The sequence below is a fragment of the Antechinus flavipes genome, chromosome 2 (genome assembly GCF_016432865.1).
Source record: "Antechinus flavipes isolate AdamAnt ecotype Samford, QLD, Australia chromosome 2, AdamAnt_v2, whole genome shotgun sequence".
In the NCBI taxonomy this organism is placed as follows: domain Eukaryota; kingdom Metazoa; phylum Chordata; class Mammalia; order Dasyuromorphia; family Dasyuridae; genus Antechinus; species Antechinus flavipes.
Window position 1 is genome coordinate 232,658,403 of NC_067399.1, and position 21,932 is coordinate 232,680,334.

Consider the following 21,932-nt stretch of genomic DNA (forward strand, 5'->3'; position numbering starts at 1 on the left):
AAATAGACCCGATTATAGCTGGAAATCTTACGTGATATCCCTGAGAAGAAAGGCTTTGCAGCTCTGAAGCTCTGATAATAGTTATTTTTTTTAATAATAGTTTTTTAAAATTTTTCAAAAGACATGCAAAGACAGTTTTCAACATTCACCCTTGCAAAACCTCGTGTTGCATACTTTTCTCCCTTTCTCCCCATCTCTCTCCTCCCTTAGACAGCAAATAATCCAATATAGGTTAAACACGTGCAATTCTTCTAAATACTGAATGATAGTTTTGCTGGGTGATGGAGAGGATGGGGCTCCTCTCAACAGTGATAACAATCATATCCAGACCTCTCTTCTTTTGTTTTCCACGTTTCTAAGGCTCAGCGATTCTGTAACTGAATGTGGAGGTTGCAAAATTATGATTTATTATCAGTAAATGTTTGATTTGTATCCATATTTTATATTCGTGGGATCATGAAAAAATTTCTTGGGTAAAAAGGAGTCACTGTTTTATTCCTCCATAAGTAGCCTGGGAGATCTGTGAAGGCAGAGCCCAGGAGTTCTCTAACCTTAGGACTTCCTTTGTCTGGCACAGGGCTTTACATACAGTAGCTTGTTAGCTTGATGTGAATGATAGTTTCTATTTCTGTAGCAGTTTAAAGTGCTTCGAGAATTTTCCTCACTACAATCTTGCTGGCAATATGTCAATGCAAATATTGCTATCCCCATCTGACACATAGGAAAACTGAGGCTCAGAAAGTTCGAATCTCTTGCTCAGTAGCATAAAGAAATTAAGAACAGAGCTGCCGTGTGAATTTGGATCTTCCAATGTCAAGTTCAGGTCTCTCTCAGCGACAGATGAAGGAACTGTCCAGAGGTTTGCCCGGGGTCCCAGGGCCAGCAGGCACCAGAACTGGCCCTTGAACTCGGTCCTTCTAAGTCTTTCCTTTTAGCACACACCATTTCTCTAAGGGAGCTCAAAGGAACTGCCTCCCATCCTTTCCCACAAGCTTTTCCCACGGGCTTTTCAAGGGTATAGAAGTAGAGAGATGGTGTGGGACCCTCGATCTGGGATTCCGAGGCTGCAGGGCCTGTGGAAATCACCTCCTCCCCCTCTCTCCCCAGCTGAGAGAGCATGGAAGTGCCCCCTTGAGCTGTATTCCCTTCAGCCCTGAGGTTGCAGTGTTCTGATTGGTGAGAATCCCTACGCAGCCAACCATGATTCACTCTGGTCTTTCTTCCCTTATCTCTGCTACTGCTGCACCCACAAAACTGCATCTCCAGAGACCACGGCCTGGAGCAGTAAATCCCTCAACTTTGGGATGCGTCCTGGGGACCAGGACATCCTGACTGAGGAAAGCTTCCCCTCTCTAGCCAATCTCAACATATATATTCATCCCAATTGTCGTTCCAGTTCTTCTTCTGTAAACAATAATCAAAATCATCGCTTCTAGAAGGCACTTACCAATCAACCACCATTTCTGTGACTCCCCCCGTCAAAACTGCCTTTTCTGACCCCCACCCTCTTCCGTGTATGTTGTTAAAATGTAAGCTCCCTGAGGAGAGGAAATGCCTCACTTGTGAGTTTATATACGCAGAATTAGCACTTTTCATGGCAGAGAGTAAGCACCTAAAAATGCTTATTCATTCCTTAGTGAGCATGAGTAGGCCATTTCTTCCCTCTGGATTTCAGTTTCTTTTATCCACAAAATGGAGACTATTTGTAAAAGAAATGCTTTATAAATTGCAAAGTATCAAAGAAAATGATCTGTAACCATACACAGGAGCTTTACAATTTACAAAAGCCTTTCACATCCATTATGTCATTTGATCCTAATAACAACTGAAGGATAGAGGCCGGGCAGGTGTTAACTCTCTCTTCCAGAAGGAGAAACTATACCCTAGAGAGGTTAAATGATTTCCTCGGAACTATCAAACTAATAAATGACTAGAAACCAGGTTCCTGACCTTGATTTCTTTCCCTTTTCTACCCTTTCTCATCATAATTTCTTATCATAGAATGTCAGAACTAAAAAGGATCTTAGGACATAGAACAAAGAATGTTAGTTCTAGAAGAGATCTAAGGTTGTAAAATGCAGAATTTCTAGCAGGAAGAGACTTTGGAGGTGATGGACTCCAAACCCCTCTCCCATTTTTCATGGAGAAAACATTACAAAAGAGGAAATTACTAGGTTGAGGTGACACAATTTTAAGTGGCAATACCAAGTCCCAACTCAAGTATTCCTGATGCCCAAGTCCCGAGTTTTGTTTTGTTTTTAAGAAAAATCACCTCTTCCCTTCTTGGAATGGAATTCTACCTCTCGCCTTCCCCACCAACTCTGAGGCTTTAGCAGAGAAACTACTGAAAATTAGGAGAGGATTCTGGCTTGACAATGCACCTTTGGGAAGCGGTGGGGAATCCATGCCATTATGAAAGATTTCCCCTTATCCCTGTGACTGGAACTTCCTGCAGCCAGCACCAAACAAACCTTTCTCAGAAAGTCCTGAGGTCAGGCCCCAGCTTGAGGGGCCCACGGTCTCTCCAACATCGGGAGGACGACATTACCTCGCATCCTTTGGCCATTGCAAAGCCCCCACCCAACAGGAGGATGATGTTCCAAGGCACTGTCTCTTGGGCCTTCTTCCAGGACAGCAGGGGCTCCATCTCTGTGTTGGGAGCTGGGCAGAGAAACACCCCCCAAAATCATAATGTGAGGATGCAGCTGATGCTCGGCGGAACCAAAGCATGGCGAGGGCCAGGGACCAAGCAAATGAATATGTCAGGATGTTAGGTTAGGCTACATGCTCTTTTCCAAAACGATGCAAGCTTAAATTACCTTTAGCTAACAATATTTAAAGGTCTGTAATGAGGGAACGTTTGATTTATTCTGTTTGACTCCAGAGACAAAAGGAGCAAGGGAGGGATGTGGGAGGAGGAAGATTTTGCATCCCTGTATGGGAGCTTCCAGTGATGATGGTTGTCCCCCTCTACTGCCCTCTGCTGCCATCCCTAGCGTATGACTCTTCATGTTCCTGGTCGTTCCTCACACCTGGCAAGCTCAACCTCCCCAGCTTCTCTCTTAGTTTTTCCTGGTTCTCCCCTGCTCGAGCATGCAAGAGGCTTTCCTGGAGGCTTTCGCTACTAGCACCTTCCCCCTTCAAAATTATCCCTAATTTACTTAAATACATTTTGCTGGGGCCTAGTTATTGACATACCCTTTTCTTCATTCAAATGGGAGCCCCTACAGGGGTCCTCAAACTTTTTAAATAGGGGGCCAGTTCACTGTCCCTCAGACTGTTGGAGGGCCGGACCATAGTAAAAACAAAACCTTTGTTTTGTGGGCCTTTAAATAAAGAAACTTCATAGCCCTGGGTGAGGGGGATAAATGACCTCAGTTGCCGCATCTGGCCAGGGGGCTATAGTTTGAGGACCCCTGCCACAGTCAGGGGAAGTGTTTTTTGCCTTTATATCCTGATGCTCAGCTACGTTCTTGGAGCATAATCGGAGCTTGCTGCAGGATTGGCCGGCTGTCCTACAGTGGAACGGGGGCTGTCTTGGAAGGTGGTGGGATCCCCATCACAAGGGACCGGAGGCAGGTGGCCATGTGGGATACTGCAGAGGGGACTCCTGGCAGGTGTTGCTTGGGCTGGAGACCTCCAGAATCATTCTCAAGTTGTAGATTTTATGATAATAATACAATGCTCACTGTCCTACAGTCCCTCCCTTACAACCACACGAGATAAATAATTCGTGGATTTTTAACTCCATTTCAAGACGAGGAAGCTGATACTCAGACAGGGAGGTGACTTGCTGTCCCAACTCAAACCCAAGTCTCCTGGATGCAAGTTATTTCTACTTGTGAACTTCAAAATACCCGGAGGGAGGAGACTCGGTCCTGGGACGTCGCCAAGTTGTACATTTGAATGGCGTAGTCAACTGGCTGCGACCTGGAGCGGATGTCCGACCTTAGAAGTAGGGAAGGGCCAGGAGGGCTCCCCAAGCTGCATGTAGGAGGAAGGGAAGCCTTGCAGGCTTGGGCCCTGCATCCGTTAACTTCCTCCGGCTTTCTCCTAAGCCTTCTAGCATGCAGGACACCAACGTGTCCACTTCATAGCCCTTTGACCCTGACATCGGTCAGTACCAGCCCCGTCCCTCTCTCTGGTCTTGCTGTGACATTGTTAGGCTACGGCCTGACTAACCCAAGCGGGAGGCCTCTGACAGCCCTGAGGTCCCACTCAGCCCTCGCTCTGTTCGCAGTAAGCTCCCTTTGGATTGCACTTGTCTTTCCGTCCCTGCCGGGACAGCACGAGGGGTACGGGTGGTTTGGATGCTTTATTTCTTGAGGCAGTCTGAGCTCCTAGAAAGACCACGATGGTGGGTAGAAAGAGTCTTAAGGATTTAAATCCCCGCTCTGCTATTTACTTCCTAGGTGACCCATGGCAGGTTTCTTCCTCTACTGTGGGCTTCACTTTCCTCATCCTAGAATTAAGTAGTCCCTCTAAAATCCCGCCCCCCCCTGTATTTGTGACCGAACAGGGGGACAACCCTGGACCTTTAAAGCCCAACTTCTTAAACTGTGGGTGGCAACCTCAGATGAGACCTCGTAACTGAATGCGGGGGTCGTGAAATTGGGACTTATCAAATGTTTGATTTATATACTTATATATCCAGGGTCATGTAAAAACTGGTCACAAGTGGGAAAAGTTAAAAAACCCTACTCTAAAGAACTTAAAAGCTCTGGGTTCAAGCACTGACTTGGACACTGCCAGTCTATGTGGCCAATCAAGTTACTTTGAGTCTTAGTTTCTTCATCTTTAAAATGGGCATAATAATGCTTGAACTGCAGCCTCAGGACTGCTGTGAAGAAAGCACTTCACATAAGCTTTAACAGGGGGAGGAGAAGGGCGCATGTGAATGAAAGTTGTCAATATAACCGCCAGTCAGCCCCCATTGAGGCCCGAGTCGTGAATGGCTTACCTTTCAAATCAAACCACCATTTGAGAGCTGGCTTCTGGGATGGGAAGAAGAACAGCACCGTGACAATGGAGATGCCTGTGACAGCATCAGAAAGAAATCTACCAAAACAAGAAAAAAAGAAGGCATGGGGACCATGGGGAAGCCTGGGTATGGAGGGATTCTGCAAAGAGCTATGCAAATGAGGGTTTCTGAAAGGAGAGCTGGCATTCCTGACCATTCACATGACGCAGGGGCCATTGTCAGAAACTGGTTCTCGCTTCGCTCTGGGTTACCCGCCTCCTGCTACTGCAGCCCACAGGCAGCTGCCCTCTGAAACCCCCCAGAAGGGCTGGGAACCGAATGCCTCCTCTCAGGCAGCTCCCGGGCCTGGGGTCTCACATAATGGCCCTCTCCCCTCCTCTTCCCATGTGAAGCTCCCCAGCCCACCCCAGCCCCCCATCCTAGGAGAAGAAATAATGTCTGCCCCATGCAAGGCGGCGAAGGGCCCGGCCACCAGCTTGTGGGGGCCAGAAAGGGACAGCAGGGGCTGGAGAGGGAGTGGGGGTGGGGCACGGAGGAAGCTCTGGGGGGGTCCCCGCCCTTTGACATCTAGGGAGTCACTGTATGACTTCGAAAACTCCGGGTTTGGAATCTGGGACTAGAGTTTAAATCCCAGCTGTATGGGGAGCCTGATTAACTCAAGCTGCTGGACCTCAGTTTCTTCATCTGTCAGTGAGTTAGAGTGGATAATCTCTAAAGGCTTTCATGCTGCTAATCTTGTCTCTTATGCCTCTGAGGAGTGAACAGCAAGGGAGGGGAGACATTCAGAGAACAGTTTGAATGAGAAACGTAGAGGGGGGAAAGAGTGAGGGGGGAGAGGGGGATTAAGAGAGAAAAAGGGGGAGGAGGGAGAGAGAAGGGAGGGAAGGAAAATGCATGAGGAGGAGACAGACAGACAGACACAGAGAGAAACAAGAGAGGGAGAGAAGAGAGGGGGAGGGAGAAGGCATGAGGGGGAGACAGAGAGGAGAGACAGACAGACAGACACAGAGAGAAACAAGAGAGGGAGAGAAGAGAGGGGGAGGGAGAAGGCATAAGGGGGAGACAGAGAGGAGAGACAGACAGACACAGAGAGAAACAAGAGAGGGAGAGAAGAGAGGGGGAGGGAGAAGGCATGAGGGGGAGACAGAGAGGAGAGACAGACAGACACAGAGAGAAACAAGAGAGGGAGAGAAGAGAGGGGGAGGGAGAAGGCATGAGGGGGAGACAGAGAGAGGAAACAGACAGACAGAGAGAAACAAGAGAGGGAGAGAAGAGAGGGGGAGGGAGAAGGCATGAAGGGGAGACAGAGAGAGGAGAGACAGACAGACAGACACAGAGAGAAACAAGAGAGGGAGAGAAGAGAGGGGGAGGGAGAAGGCATGAGGGAGAGACAGAGAGGAGAGACAGACAGACAGACACAGAGAGAAACAAGAGAGGGAGAGAAGAGAGGGGGAGGGAGAAGGCATGAGGGAGAGACAGAGAGGAGAGACAGACAGACAGACACAGAGAGAAACAAGAGAGGGAGAGAAGAGAGGGGGAGGGAGAAGGCATAAGGGGGAAACAGAGAGGAGAGACAGACAGACACAGAGAGAAACAAGAGAGGGAGAGAAAAGAGGGGGAGGGAGAGAGTGGAAGGCAAAGGAGGAATGGGAGAAAGGGAAAGACAATAAATGAATGAAAAAGCATTTAAGTTATTGCCATATGAAAAGTGCTGAGCTAAGAGCTGGAAAGAAGGGGAAGGGAAGGGAGGGAGAGAGTGCATTTCTCCTCCCTCCCAAACATTCCAGAAAGCTCCTTCTTTTTAGGATTGTAATCGATTCTGGGATTCTTTAGGGTTAATGATTGCTCCTTCAAGGATTTCTTGGTTTTCTTCCTCATTTTAATGCAGTTTTATCCTGTGGTCTTTCAAATGGCAATGAAGACTTAGGATAGGTCTTAGTCTACTTTGGGATATTATGTAAATATTTTTGTCTCTTGCATAGGGAATAGAAGGTAAGAGAAAACCAATCTCTAGAAGGTGAACTTTGATCCTTTGCTTGAGAGGTATCACAGCCTAGGGGAAAGAGCACTGAATTTGGCTGCCTAGGGCCTGGGTTCAAATCCCAGCTGTGCTACTTGCTAGCTGTATCACTTTAGATGAGTCAGATGACCTCTCTGAGTCTCAGTTTGTTCATCTATAAAATGAGGGAACATCTGAATTAGATGAAATGTGGCTTCCTATTTCATGAAAGATGTTAACAAAGAATTATAATAATCTGAGCCAAATCCACCTCCTCTAACTCAACCCAAAACAGTGACATACAGGATCAGCCTTTAGGAAATATGCCTGAAAAAAATCAGAGATTCTTCTATGTCCTTCCTCTCTGCTAGGGAACAGAGGGATAAAACCTTTGCTGATTTGAAATTTAAGACTCATAGGAATATAAAGTTCAATGCTTTCTAGGTAACACTTTGGTGATATAATTACAATACAATTTAATTATAATAAAAATAACAATTATACCTCACATTTCTAGTGTTTTTAATTTTTCAGGTAGGTAGTGTGAAAATACCATCCTTGTTTTACAGATAAGGAAACTGAGACTCAGAGAGAGGATTTAACAGTATCAGTATCAGCATTCAAATGCAGGCCTCTTCACTTACCCACCACACTAACATCTCTCCCACAATGGGACCGACATTTGGAAATTTCAGGTCCCAAAGTAAGCTAGAAATGGCAAAAGACATTTTGTCCAAAGATGTCTTTCTAGGTCCCTTGAAAATGTCAGTTTTTGGCTTTTTGATTCTGATCAAGGTCCACCCTGATATAAAGATTCCTGATAAAGAACAATAAGCTGAAAAAGGCTTCAGGTCTATTCCCCAATACCTGAGGCCTCTAATAAACATGGGGGAATTGAGGGATAACCTTTACCCCAACTTTTATTTTCTACTTCTGAGGTAGAAAACCAAAGATTGACAAGGTTGAGCCTTCCTTGGTCCTGGTTTATAGATCTGCCTGCCATATTACAGTCAGAATCAGAGAGTTAAATATTCAAGAACCCAGTTCAAAGAAGCTTTTAGATTGAACATATCTGAATTGCCCAGAACAGGAGACATTCTGAGCCTTCAGGTGTACTGCAGGAAACCTATTTCTTCCACTTGGGAATGAAAATATTCTTCTTATTTACATGTAAATAATGTTGTCAGCATTCTTCTTAGTTCCTAATTTAGAATTCTTTTAGTCTTTTTTAGAATTTGGCCTTCTTAGAATTAGTTTTTTTTTGTTTGTTTGTTTCTCAGAATTCTATAGCAACTACTACAGAATCAGTGTTTCGGGTGGGTTTTAGCATATAAGAGTTGGAAGGGCTGAACACAGAGCATAGAAGGTTAGAGCTAGAAAAAGTCTTAGGCTACACAGCATACATTCTAAGTAGGGAAATGATAATAAAGATGATGTTGTTAAATAGTTCTGAGTCATTTCTGACTGTAACACCATTTGTTATTTTTTTTGGCAAAGATATTAGAGTGGTTTGACATTTCCTTCTCCAGCTCATTTTACAGATGAAGAAATTGAGGTTAACAGGGTTAAGTGACTTGCCCAAGGTCACTTAATAAGTGTCTGAGGTTGGATTTGAATTTAGGATAATGAGTTTTCCTGACTCTTTGTCCTTCACTCTATTCATTGTTTGTAATGCACTTAGTAAATATTATCTCATTTGGCCCTGAGAGATAATATTATCTCTATTTTTGCAACTGAGAAAACTGAGGCAGAGATTAAGTGATTTGCTCAGTGACACACAACTAGTGAGTGTTTAAGGTGAGGTTTGAATTCCAGATCCAGGGAAGGGAATTTCAACATCACTTAGTACACCTGCCGCCACTGAGACAACACAGAAGTGTTCTGCCCCAGCCTTGTTGGCTTACTTGTTGTAAGTTAATGACTAGAATCTTCACATTCTGACTCCTAATCTGGGTCTCTTTTCATGATGCTGGGGTTTCCTCACAGTGAGAGCAGCCTTTTGAATAGCCTCACCCTGAACTTTCACAGCCAAGAAGCTCCAACTCAGGGTCCCTCTGTCCCCTCAGCCCCAGCCCAGGCCCCTCCCAAAAAGCACACTGCGTGTCATCTCACCCAGGGGAAAACAGGCTCGCCCAGCCGGGGATGAATTTTGGGTCCCTGGAGAAGAGCAGAATGGCAAACAAACAGAAGAGGAAGAAGACGGCCTGTTCTGCAAACCTGTGGATTACACAAAATAAAATAGCGATGAAAAGTACCCCTACCCCGAAAGACTTCATTCAGCTAGGTCAGGTCCAGTCCAGGCCCAAGCTTCCTTTTCCTGTGACACGTAGGGCAATGGGAGTAGTTATAAGAAAAATGATAAGGGACCTGGCAAATGTTTGCCAGTCTCCTGGAGGAAACCCCAGAGGATAATGGGACATTTTCTCATTGGCTAAGGAAAATAGCTGAAGAGCAGATTAAAAGGGACCTTATATAACACAGAATATCTGAATTTAAAGGGATAGGAGGTCTTAATGACATTATACAGGGCCCTTCCCAATCATTAGAATGTCCACCTTCTAGTCACCTGACCTGGCAAGCTGAGAGTCTCTCCCTATTCACTTAAGCCCAAGATGTAGAATTCTGCCCAGACTAGCCCAATTTGGACACTATGAGTCCACAGGATGAGGAAGGGATGTATCTTCAGATAGTAAACAAGGATAAGAGGAACATAAGGACGACAGCAGTAATTTAATCTGCTTCTGTGACATGTTCTAGCACAGGCAAAGCCCAGGCCTGAAATATATCCAAGGATCAATCAAGGCACTAATAAATCAATAAATATTTATCAAGAGCCTACTGATTATGCTAAGCCTACCGTAAACCAGAGTTCTCTTCCTAAGAATGTACCATCCCTTACTTCATCTCTAGTCACTTTCCCCTTCCCCCATGTCACCCCCCACCTCGCCCCTTACTTGATTGGACCCAAATTTTGGTAATCTTCCCTTATCACAGCTCGGGCTCTAGCTTCGGCATCTGCTCGGATTTCTGATTTTTTTGTCCTCCAGCCCCTATTGGAATAAAATGGGATAAATTTAAGAGCCTAGAAAAAACTGGTCACATATGTAGGAAAAACAAGAAGCTATGAACAAGGCAAAAGCTAAGGGGTCATACAGAGTACTCCCTCTCTCTACTCTCCAAATTCCTCTCTCACTGCCCTGTTGTGTATTGGTTTGATTTAAGGCAATGATTCTGTTGAAGAAAAGTATATTGACACTTTTGGGCCTTGGCATGGGGTATACCTTCCTGAATGGAGAAAGCATCTCCTACTTTTTCGTATTGAAAAGTGGGTATTCTCATAAGCAAAGGAGTCTCCTTGGCCTGAACATCTGGCATCTATGGAGCCCATGAGGTATTATGGAAAAAGAACCTTAGAACACAAAATGTTAAAACTAAGAAGTGATGGCAATGTAAAAAAAAATTAATAGAACATTAGTAACTATTGTCAATCCACAAAGCATCAGAGCTAGATGGAACTTTAGAACACAAACAGCTAGATGATGATTAATGATTACTAAATTCAACCACTTCATTTTACAGGTGAGGAAACAGTCATCAAGGGTAACATAATTTGCCCAGGGACACACAGCAAATTAGGAGCAGAAATGGGGTGAAAACTCTGGTCTCCTGATTTCTGCTCCATGGCTCCTTCTACTATGCTATACTGTCATAACAGATCATTTTCTGTTTTTGTTTATTTACAAAATGCTTTTTATCTCATCAATCCAAGGAAATGAGCAGGATATATTTAGCCTCATTTAATATACAAGGACCTAAGGATTAAAGAGAGAAGTGACTTGTCCAGGAATACGTAGTTAAAAAATAGCAGAACCAGGACTTGAACTCAGACCTTATGATCCTCAGGCTTATGTTCTTTCTACTATATACCCTCTTGCTTCCCAACCTATCACAGAGAGTGTTTGATGGTAGGATAATGGCATTCATACAGGGCTTCAGGTTTTGAAATGCACTTTATATGTTACTTCATTTGGATCCTCAAAACAACCCTGAGAGATCAGTGCTATTGTTATGCTCATTTTACAGATGAGGAAACTGAGGCTCACAGGGATCATGGGACTTGGCCATTTCTACAGAGTGTGTACTTTGTTGTTGCTGTTTGTCCTTTGTTCTCAAAGAAGATCATAACTTCAGGGAGATGATAGAGTGACATGCAAATGAATTGGATTTACATGAGGGAGGGCTGGGCAAGGTCCCCTGCCTCACTTTCCCCTCCAGAGCCATCTGGGTCCAGTGGCCAGATATATCAGGACAATTGGAGATGACCTTGGATGCTATTGGGAGACTTTGGCCTTTTTAAACTAAGGTCTTTAATCCAGTCTCAGTTTGATTGAGGCAACTGCCATTCAGTGATTAATGGTAGGTAAAAAATGAGGCAGAGACTAGTCCCTTTTACCTAGTCAAAAAAAGAAAAAAAAATCAATCGGGGAAGGGAAGACTCTCAGGGTTTCTGAACCAAACAGAAATAATTGCTATTAACACTCTGAATCAATCAGGGCCCAAACAATGACCAACCAACAAAAGCCAGAGGGACTTGGGTCCCTTGGGTTTAGGGCATGGTCCTTAAGAAAGTAATGTAGCCTTTAAACTCCAAGGTATCTTGGGAGGTTTCAGGGATCAAAATGAACATTCCATTGGGCAGAGTACCTGTAGAAAAAGGTAGAACACTCTATATAGATAGAGGAAAGGGAAGGGAAAAAGGAAAGAAAAGAGAATAAAAGAAAAGAAGAGGGGAAAAAAGGAAAAGAAAAGAAAAAAGTGTGTACATAAATGTCTGAAGATTGGAACCCAGGATCAAAAGATCATGGCTTAAGAGCTAGAAAGGAGTTCAAAGATCATCTAGTACAACCCTTATTTATTAATTATTATTATTATTATTTTTTTTTTTTGCTGAGGCGATTGGAATTAAGTGATTTGCCCAGGGTCACACAGCTAGGAAGTGTTAAATGTCTGAGGTCACATTTGATCTCAGGTCCTCCTGACTCCAGGATTGATGCTCCATCTACTGGGCCACCTAGCTGCCCCAACGCTCTAATTTTAAAGATTAAAAAAAGAAATTGCCTTTTCCACTCCAGCATCCCCACCCCCAGGTAAAGGGACTTACCCAAATTCATTCAGGAAAGGAGAAGCAAAGGGGATTGGAACCAAGAAAAATCTCTTGACTAGGAACAAATACCTTATGTTGATGCCGCCATACAAGAAGGAGATCCACAGCCAGCCAATGAGCAGGAAAAGCAGCATGAGGGGGAAGGCAAATACAAACCAGGACCCAAAGTTTACCACATCACACTGTGGGAAAAAACTATAAAAGAGAAGGAGAGGGAAAAGTGAGAGAGGAGAGAGCTCAGTGAAATCAGGGCAGTCAACTCCAGGGTAAAAGTAAGGGAGGCAGAGCAGGGAAGTTGGAGGTTCCCCTGAGGGTATCTGGGATGAAAGATGTCTGGGATGAAAGATCTCTTTATGGAAGAAATCTGAGGCTTCTGTCTTTTCCCAAGTTTATTCCACAAGACCCAGATTGTCCATTTTATGTGGTGAAGCCTTCATCTGTCTTTGGTGGTCAAGTGAACAAAACCTTGGAGTTAAGAAGACCTGAGTTCAAATATAGCCTCAGACACTTCTTAGCTGTGGAATCCTAGTAGATGCTATATACATGCTAGCTATTGTTATGTATTATTAAAATTATCATTATATTCCAATATGATGTATTGTTATATTTTGATTATTATATTATTCCCTATAGTGCTGTAAAGATTCCCCATTCTGAATACACAGACTCCCATGGGGTATGAGAAACTTGCCAAGGGGTAGAAGAGATATTTGATCAATAATTGTATTATCCTACTGAAATCAATTAATCTCTGATTTTATGTTTTAGATGTACATGCATGACAAATGCTAGAATTGGTGTCCTTTCATATTTGATGGAGATTATGAGAAGATTTACTGAAAATCTAAGGGGTAGGAATCAAAAAAGTTTGGGAATCCCCGCATAACTGAAAGGGACCCCAAACTCTTGCCTAGAAACAATGACAAAAATATATCTATTAACTGTCTTTTTCATCCTGGGCTTCATTTTCCTTACCTACAAAAGGAGAAGCTAGATGATCACTAAAATTTTTCCCAAACATGACATTCAAATAGTTCAAATCCCAGTTCTGACAGTACTTATTTGACTTTGGGGAAGTCGTTTTTCTTCTAGGGGCTTCAGTTTCACTATCTGTAGAATGGGAGTGCAGTTGAACTAGATACTCTCTGACTTCCATTCCAGCTCTGCATCCCATTATTCTGTTAATGCTTACACCTCACTCTACAGTTTAAATGATTTATCCATATCTTTGACTCATTTCTCCACATTAGGAAAAAAGTCTTAGCAACAAGAGCTGCCCTGTGTAGAACTGGTTGCCCTGGGAGGCAATAAGTTCCTTTTGACCGGATGACCACTTGCTAGAAGCGTTGTACAAATTATCCGTCCTCAGGTGCAATTTGGACCAGAGTTCTTTGGGATTTCTTTGAGTTCTGAAATTCTAGAATCCTAAGATTTGGTCTTCACATGAGGCAGGAAGAACATGGATTATTAGCCCCATTTTAACAGATAAGGATGCTGAGGCCCAGAGTGGGAAAGGACAATCAGCTAGTCTATTAAATAGCTAATAAGTCATAGGCTCATAGAAACTCAAAGCTGAAAAGGACCTCAGAAGGCAGTTAATCCAACCTGAATCTGAGTAGGAATCCTCTTTACAATATGGCCAGAAAATTGTCACCAGCCTTTGCTTGAAAAACCTCACAGATGGGGAGCTCACTACCCACCGAAGCAGCTCGTTCCACTTTGGGATAGCTCCAGTTATGACCTTCTCCTTCCTATTGAGCCAAAATCGGTCTCTAGGTACCTTCTTCCTTCCCTCTCACCAGCCACCTCATCACATCCCCCAGTTCAGCTCTCCGGGAGTGAGCAGGACAAATTTTAAAGACAGAATTCACTCACATCCTTCCATTTCCAGTCCCACAGTTCTCGGGGGAAAATAATAGGAAAAGGGTCAAGAATATTTCTGGACGAGTCTAATTGGTTGCTTGCATTGAGCTGTTTTTGTTGGACCTTTGTTCTCAAAGAGGACTACCAGATCTTATTATAAACCCAAAGCTCAGTGTGGCCTGAGAGGAGAGAAAGGAGAAATTGCAGAACTAGGCATGTGTCCCTACCCTGTACCTCTTCAGCTGGCCCAGCAGGATGAGGTTGGGAGCAGTGCCAGTGAGGGTAGCGGTACCACCAATGCTGGCTGCGTACGGGATGGAGATGAGAAAGCCCTTCCAGATGTTTCTTCGGTACTCCGCCTCCTCCTTTGTAACAGCTGCCATCTCCGGTGGGGCCTCTACCTCTTCTGGTAGGCCTTTGCTTTAAACATTGCCAAAGGAGAAGCTGTTCAGAGCCCTGTTGGGACGCTTAGAACCCTGATCTCCTCTTTAGAAATCCACAAAGCTATATGAAATTTGTGTGCCCAATGAGAAAAGGCTTTTCAAGCCATGAGAAGGAAGGGAGGGAGGGAAGAAGGAAAGAAAGAGGAAAAGAAGGAGGGAAGGAAAGAAGGAAGGAAGGAAGGAAAGAAGGAAGGAAGGAAGGAGGAAAAGAAGGAGGAAAGGAAGGAAGGAAGGAAGGAAAGAAGGAAGGAGGAAAAGAAGGAGGGAAGGAAGGAAGGAAAGAAGAAAGAAAGGATGGAAGGAAGGAAGAAGGAAGGAGGAAGGAAGGAAGAAGGAAGGAAGAAGGAAGGAAGGAGGGAGGGAGGGAGGGAGGGAAGAAGGAAGGAAGAAGGAAGGAAGGAAAGGAGGGAGGGAGGGAAGAAGGAAGGAAGGAAAGAAGGAGGAAAGGAAGGAAAGAAGGAAAGAAGGAAGAAAAGGAGAAAGAAAAGAAGGAAGAAGGGAAGGTAGGAGGGAAGGAAGGAGAAAGGGAAAAAGGGAAGAAGGAAGGAAGGGAGGGAGGAGAGAGAGAGAGAGAGAGAGAGACAGAGAGAGAGACAGAGAGAGAGAGAGAGAGAGAGAGAGAGAGAGAGAGAGAGAGAGAGAGAGAGAGAGAGAGAGAGAGAGAGAGAGAGAGAGAGAGAGAGAGAGAGAAGACAAGCCTGGAGTTGCTTTGTATCATAGGGACACTTCTCTCAGGCTTCACTGGAATCAGAACTTAAAGAGAATTTGTATCTTTTCCCAATTTTAGAGGAGTAGAGAGGGCTACAGTGTTTTTGAAATTGGGTAAATCCTAGTAGCCTAATATCCATATTTCTTGTGCTTATTTCTTCCTTCAGTCCTGATCATTCACTCCTCTGCTCAGATACTTTCAATGACTCCAAATTTTCTCTCAAGTCACTGTCCATAAATAATTATTAAGCATTTACTATGTGCCAGGCACTGAGGATAAAAATATAAGGAACAAAATTATCTTTCCTCTCAAAAAAATTCATTCTAATGGATTAAGTTGAAACTTTCAATCCTATCTTTCAAGATCCTGTACAATCTAGAGTCCCAAGGGTCCTCAAACTATGGCCCGCGGGCCAGATGCGGCAGCTGAGGACGATTATCCCCCTCACCCAGGGCTATGAAATTTCTTTATTTAAAGGCTCACAAAGCAAAGTTTTTGTTTTTACTATAGTCCGGCCTCCAACAGTCTGAGGGACAGTGAACTGGCCCCCTATTTAAAAAGTTTGAGGACCCCTGGACTTTTCTAGCCTCATTTTTCATGGATTTTCTCTATACAACTTCATTCTACAGCTAGTCAGTGCTCATAAAGTCATTATCCTTTCTATCATCTATGACCTGGAATGCCTATTGCTCCCTTCAATCCCTCTCTGCCCTACCCACCTGCCACTGGGCTAGACTGCCTATTGAAAACTCATACATCCTTGAAGACCCAATTCAAATCCCCCCATCACCTACCTCAAGTTTTCTCTGATTCCTTCACCCTGGAAGTGTTTCTTCTACTTTGGAATTCTCACAGTACTTTGGGGACACCTCTCTTAAGTACTTATACCATTTTGTCTTGAATTATAGTTACTTAAGTGTCCATTTTCCTTCACTTATGGACAACTTGAGGACTCACTTGGGATCTTATTGGTTTTCCTAGTTCTGCAAATCTAGCATGGGACCTTGTGCAGAGCAGAAGCTCTAGAAATATTTGCTAAATTGAATCCTCTCCTAGGAATTTATACAGCCCGTGCTGGGAAGGTTGTGCTACGTTTAAGAGCTTCTTGGCCATGAAGTCATTGCGTATCTTGGACAAATCATTTCCCCCTTCTAGACCACATTTATCCACCTGTAAAGTGAAGGCGTTTGTCTAGATAATCTTTAAGGTCCCTTCTAACTCCGATATTCAGTGCTCTGAAATCCCATCCAGTCCTGACTTCAATGTTCTAATGCCCCATCAATTCTAATGCTTTATGTTCTAAGGCCTTATCAGGGTCTATTCTAACATCATGCTCTAAGGACCCTTCCACCTCTGACATCCTGTCATTCTATGGCGGAATTTTAGATACCATGTCTGGCTGATGGGAGAGGGGAAATTTTTTTGGAGAGGAGCAAGAGTCTTCTTTTTACCTATCAAATCACATCCCATTAGAGAAGTATTTCTTGTGCAAAAGAGCCACCCCGACCCTAATACAAGTTTAGTCAAGGACTCACTCCTCTGTGCTGGCCAGAAACTGCATCTCAGTGGGGACAGTACACAGGCCATTTCTCTGGACAGCAGCTGGAAAATAAAGAACAGGTCATCTTTCAATCAATGAATGCAGTTTAATCGAGAGAGACTGAACTGTTCTATCAGAGTTGGGACAGCTTGCCTTCCCACCAAGGATTCAAGCTGGTCCTGTGCAAAATCAGATAGAAGCATTCACCTGCCTACTTAGAGTTAGAACTGACCTTAGTCCAGTAGTTATCTGCAAACCTACTTAAAAGTGTCCTACACATAAATAGGGTAACAAAGCATAGACAATCTTCTCCTTCAGAAGGTTTTCCAGAAAAATCATAGACTCAGAGGAATAGGGGATTAACAAAGGAATTACCAGATCCCTTTTTCTTTTAGAAACAATGAGACTCTAATATTGGTTCAAAGCCAGCCTCCCAGAATGTATCCAATTCCTGATGACTAAAACCCACTCTTAAAAGAGGGTCTGGCATTAGTCATTCAAATTTTAGTCCAGAGGAATTTCAATCTCTACTTCCATCTCCCAGCAGGATTTTCAGTTTTAGTCTAATCTATGTCCCGTAAAGGAATTTCTGGCATCAAGGATCATGAAGGGGACGCCTAGTGTGCCTGAGATAACATGACTGGGCTGTCATCTACTCTATATGAAAATAGGAATAAAGTCTGTCAAATAGGATGAATTCTTGGAAAATATCCAATCATACCCTTCATTTCCTGCTCCATTCTTTCTGAAAAGCAACTAGAAGGTCATCTATCTACCTACAGGATTGTTGTGAGAAAACACCTTTGTAAAATTTAAATGTCGTTGTTGTTAGAACCACTGAGTATAATAGTCTGATGGGGAAAATATCTTTGACCTCATTCCCTAAGGTCTGAGGTGCTAAGTGGGTCAATTAACCCTCAGGAGCAGGAAAAGAGGAAAAAGAAGGGAAGGAAAGAGGACACCATGAATTTAGTTAAATTTCAAAGAGATTTGTTTACGTGACAAGGAGAGAGAACAGTGCTGAGGTCACTGTTACATGAGGAAATGAGAGTTAATAACACATCTTGTGTGGCTAAAGTCACCTCCTCAGTTCTACCACAGGACAGAAGGAACTCTGCCCTGTCCTTCTCTGGGCTGGCAGAGCAGCCAAGCATCCCGAACCGGTAGCAGGTGGAGCAAGATCAGTTGAGGCTCCTGTCCCCTCCATGTATCGATAACTCCACATTTCTACCTATACTCTTTGCCTCTGAGTCTGGGAGCTACAGGATCTCAGAGCTCGTGGGACATAGAGTCCAATCTCTTACCCGAGATAGGAACCCCCGTTATAACAGCTCTTCTAGTTTCCACTAGAATTCTTCCATTGATGGAGAGATTATTACTTACCTAGTTAATCCATTCCATTCCTGGTCACCTTAACGGGTTAAAAAAATTCATTCTTATATTAATTCAAAATCTGTCTCACATTAGATTGCAAACATTGTTCTTTGTGTTCTTCTGGGGCAGGTTTATTTCCTCTCTCACAATATAGTCCTCCAAATACTTGAAGCTGGTTATCCTATCTCCTAAGTCTTCTTTAGGCGACAAATCCCCAGTTCTTCAAAGTTATCCTCATATAGCACATTCTCCTGATTGACTATATTTAAAATGAGGTTTCCAGAACTGAGCAGAGAATGACAAATATTGTTTGAGTACAGAGTACAGCAGGGTGCTTACTATCCTTGTTTTGGACACTGGGTTTTTCCTAAGCCTTAGGTTTTGACTGCCATATCACAATATTGACTTATGTTAAGGTCGCAATCCACTAAGTCTCTGAAGAAATTATTATTGTTTATGTGAGAAAGATCAGCATGTTAAGTTGACCACAAGTATGGTAGAAGTTTGTAATGTGACAAGGCACTCAAAAAGTTAGCATTTTTTGTGAGGTTGGTTTTTAAGAATTCAAATTTATACCTTCTCTTTAACTGTTAATAATTTTATCTTATTTAATTCATCCCATCGTTCTATCAATCAAGTTCCCTTTGGATCCTATGTCATCTAATGTGCTAATTATCTTTCTATTTCATTTACAGATTTGATAAACAAGTCATGAAAAATGTTGAACAGCCCAAGATCAAGGACAGATCCCTGGGACACTCTACTGGAGATTTTCATCAAATTTAAATTGACTATGTTTTGAGATCAGTCATTTAACCCAGCTTCCAATTCACCTAATTATTATATTAACCTCAATCCCCATCCTTTTTTTACTAGTATGAAATTCTGTCTAGTACATTGCTAAAATTTAAGTATGCTATATTTTCATCATTTCCTTGATCTATCAGTCTAATAACCCATTGAAAGAGGAAATGAAATTAATCTAATATTTTAAAAGTTTTTCTTATCTTTTTAAAATTTGATTTTTGTCAGACTTTATTTTTACATCTCATTCATTTCTAACTATATCTTGCCCTCTTCTTTATCCAGCAAATCATTCCTCAAGACAAAGATGAAAAAAGAAAGAAGAGAAAAGTAATTAAGCAAATTAAACTAAGCTAATTAATTGACCATAACTGACATCTGATCTAGCAAAAAATGTAGTGATCATTGCTCCTCTTTCTAAGTGCTCATAAACTACCCTGTTAATACTGTGTTCTAAAACATTTTCAGGACTAGACTAGATGTCAAGTGTATCTATTGTATTAATCGATTGCAGACTATCTACCCTCTACTATAGATCCCACCTCCCAAACTATAATGAAAGTTCCCTGAGAATAGTGATCAGTATCTTATTAATCTTTGTATCTCCATGAGTGTGGGAGGTTGAAGGGGCTGGAATTTTATGGGGTAGTGTAGAGAACAAAAAAATAAGAATCTGGAGCTGTAGGCTCTAATCCCAGAATAATACTTCTCATAACTAGTGGCATTTAAGCAAAGGCAAAAAAACTCTGTCTACTTATTGTCTACTATTTGCACTTATTGTCTACTATTTGCTAAGTATTGTGCTATGTACTTTACAGATATTATCTAATTTGATTCCTACAACAACCCTGGAAATTAGATGCTGTTATTGTCTTCATTTTACAGTTGGGGAAAATGAGACACACAGAGATTTTTAAAGTTAAGTGATTAAGTGACTTACCTAGGGTCACACAGAAAGCATCTGAAGCTGTATTTGAATTTAGGTTTTCCTGACTCCAGATCAGTGCTCTATCCACTATGCCTCTTGAGTGTCTCATAATAAACACATAATGAATTGATTGAAATACTACTTACTAACCTGGGGGAAATAGCTTCTTCCCTATGAATATTGATTTTCTCTACTTCAAATTTAGGGAACTGGATTAGATGATGTATAAGGCCTTTCCCAATTGTACTATTGCAATTTTCTAATAAGATACAAGTGATTCTTTTGATTGAATGACAGCTAGCTACTCTGTAAAGTACTCTGTGGGACTGGGTATTATCCTATGCTCCTCTCCTCCAGGTAGTAAGCTTAGACTTCAACTTGTCACTTTTTTTACTTTTATGTTTTATTTTTTCCTGGTTATATATATATATATATATACATTAATTTTTAAATACACAATTCTTTATGAATCATGTTGGGAGAGAAAAATCAGAACAAAAGGGGGAAAACTACGAGAAAAAAATAACAGCAGAAAAAGAAAAAAAATAAACATAAATATGTTGCTTTATATTCAGTCTCTATCAACTTGTCACTTTTAGAAAGAGTAATGCCATGACTCAGAGATCTTCAATTTTCCCAATGAGGAACAATAAAATACAGGTGTTACTTTTCACCCCCAACCAAATCTGTCCTTTCTCCAAACTTGATGGTGACCTATAATCAACACACACACACACACACACACACACACACACACACACACGTCATATCTTTTTTTCCCCCGGGTATGTTATGTTTTTGTAGGCATAGGAGTTCCTGGTAAGGAAAATTCCCTTCATTGAGGCAGATTAGCAACTAGAATCTTAGAATATTACTTAGGCCACTCTGAGGTTAAATGAATGGTATAGGGCCACCTAGCTAGTCATGGACAGGATTTGAATCCAAGTCATCCCTACTCTGAGACTCATACTCTGTCTATAACACCAGAATTTTCAAATACATGGCCTCACAATGCTTCTGAGTACTATCCAGGTGAAAATGTAATTGGGGAATATTTAAGAAAAATAAACTAAAATACAATAAAACATAGATAATATTACTTTTTAGAAATAAGTCAATAAGTTGTTGATGTTCATGTGAGAAAAATCTGGGGTTTTAATATACTACTAGTTCAATAAGAGTTAATCCTATGACGAGGCACTAAAAAATTCAGTTACCTCCCAGCATATAGAGATACACACACACACACACACAATATGTGTGTGTAAATGTGTTTTTATTATATAAATATATGTATATATTATGTTTATATATGTAATAATAAAAATAGCTTATATTTTTCTAGCCTCTTCAAGTTTACAAAGCATTTTCCACACAATAGCATTGTGAGGTAGATAGTGCTAGTATAATTGCCCCCAATTTATACATGAGGAAATTGAGTCTCCAAGAAATTTAGAAGTAACTATACCCTTAGTCATACAGTTAAGAAGTTTCAATGAAAAGACTAGTACCCGGATCTGACTTGACTTCTGACTTGAGCTCGGAGTTCTTCCCAAATGAACTGTCTCTCATTTTAGGAATGCAGCTCCTATTTAATTCAATAATTTATTATGCACTTTCCATGTCCAGCTTACATTTGGACCAAAAGAGGAATATTGGATTCCCTGAAGTCTTATGACCACTGATATGTACTGGAGGGGGAAATGGTGATCAGTAAAAATTTCTGATAGAGGAAAGGTGAGGATCAAGGAATTACTAGAGTATCTACCAATAGATACTCATAGAGTATCTATGCGCCATTCTCCCTTTATGTGTAAGAATTCCATAAGCCTTAGAGAGAGAGTTAAATGATAACAATCAACTGAAGATAACTCTACTCACGAGGGATACCTCTTTTATTTGAAAAGAAACTTGATGTACTAGATTTGGAGTGAGGGCACTTGGTTTCAAGTCCTAATATGATACTTCATAGTTTTATGACCTAGAATAAAGCATTTCATCTGTTTTTTAGGTTTTTTTTTCTGATTTTTAGTTTCTCTCAATTTTCCATCTTTAAAATGGGGATAACATTTGTATTACCTTATTGCAAGGAGTTGGAAAGACTTTGTAAATGTGTGCGTGTGTGTG

The 21,932-nt window shown here is 42.1% G+C and overlaps 1 protein-coding gene across 1 annotated transcript in view; it reads right to left on the reverse strand.

The window, feature by feature from the left end:
- SLC13A3 (solute carrier family 13 member 3) overlaps nt 1–21,932 on the reverse strand; it is a 77,804-nt gene that overhangs the window by 14,140 nt on the left and 41,732 nt on the right. Inside the window, exons 4-10 of the mRNA XM_051976518.1 lie at nt 16,695–16,761; nt 14,242–14,427; nt 12,214–12,339; nt 9,935–10,030; nt 9,093–9,197; nt 4,961–5,058; nt 2,549–2,661 (exon numbers count right to left, since the gene is read on the reverse strand). Of these exons, the coding sequence (XP_051832478.1) occupies nt 2,549–2,661; nt 4,961–5,058; nt 9,093–9,197; nt 9,935–10,030; nt 12,214–12,339; nt 14,242–14,427; nt 16,695–16,761 (791 nt within the window). The remainder of the gene's footprint in view (nt 1–2,548; nt 2,662–4,960; nt 5,059–9,092; nt 9,198–9,934; nt 10,031–12,213; nt 12,340–14,241; nt 14,428–16,694; nt 16,762–21,932) is intronic.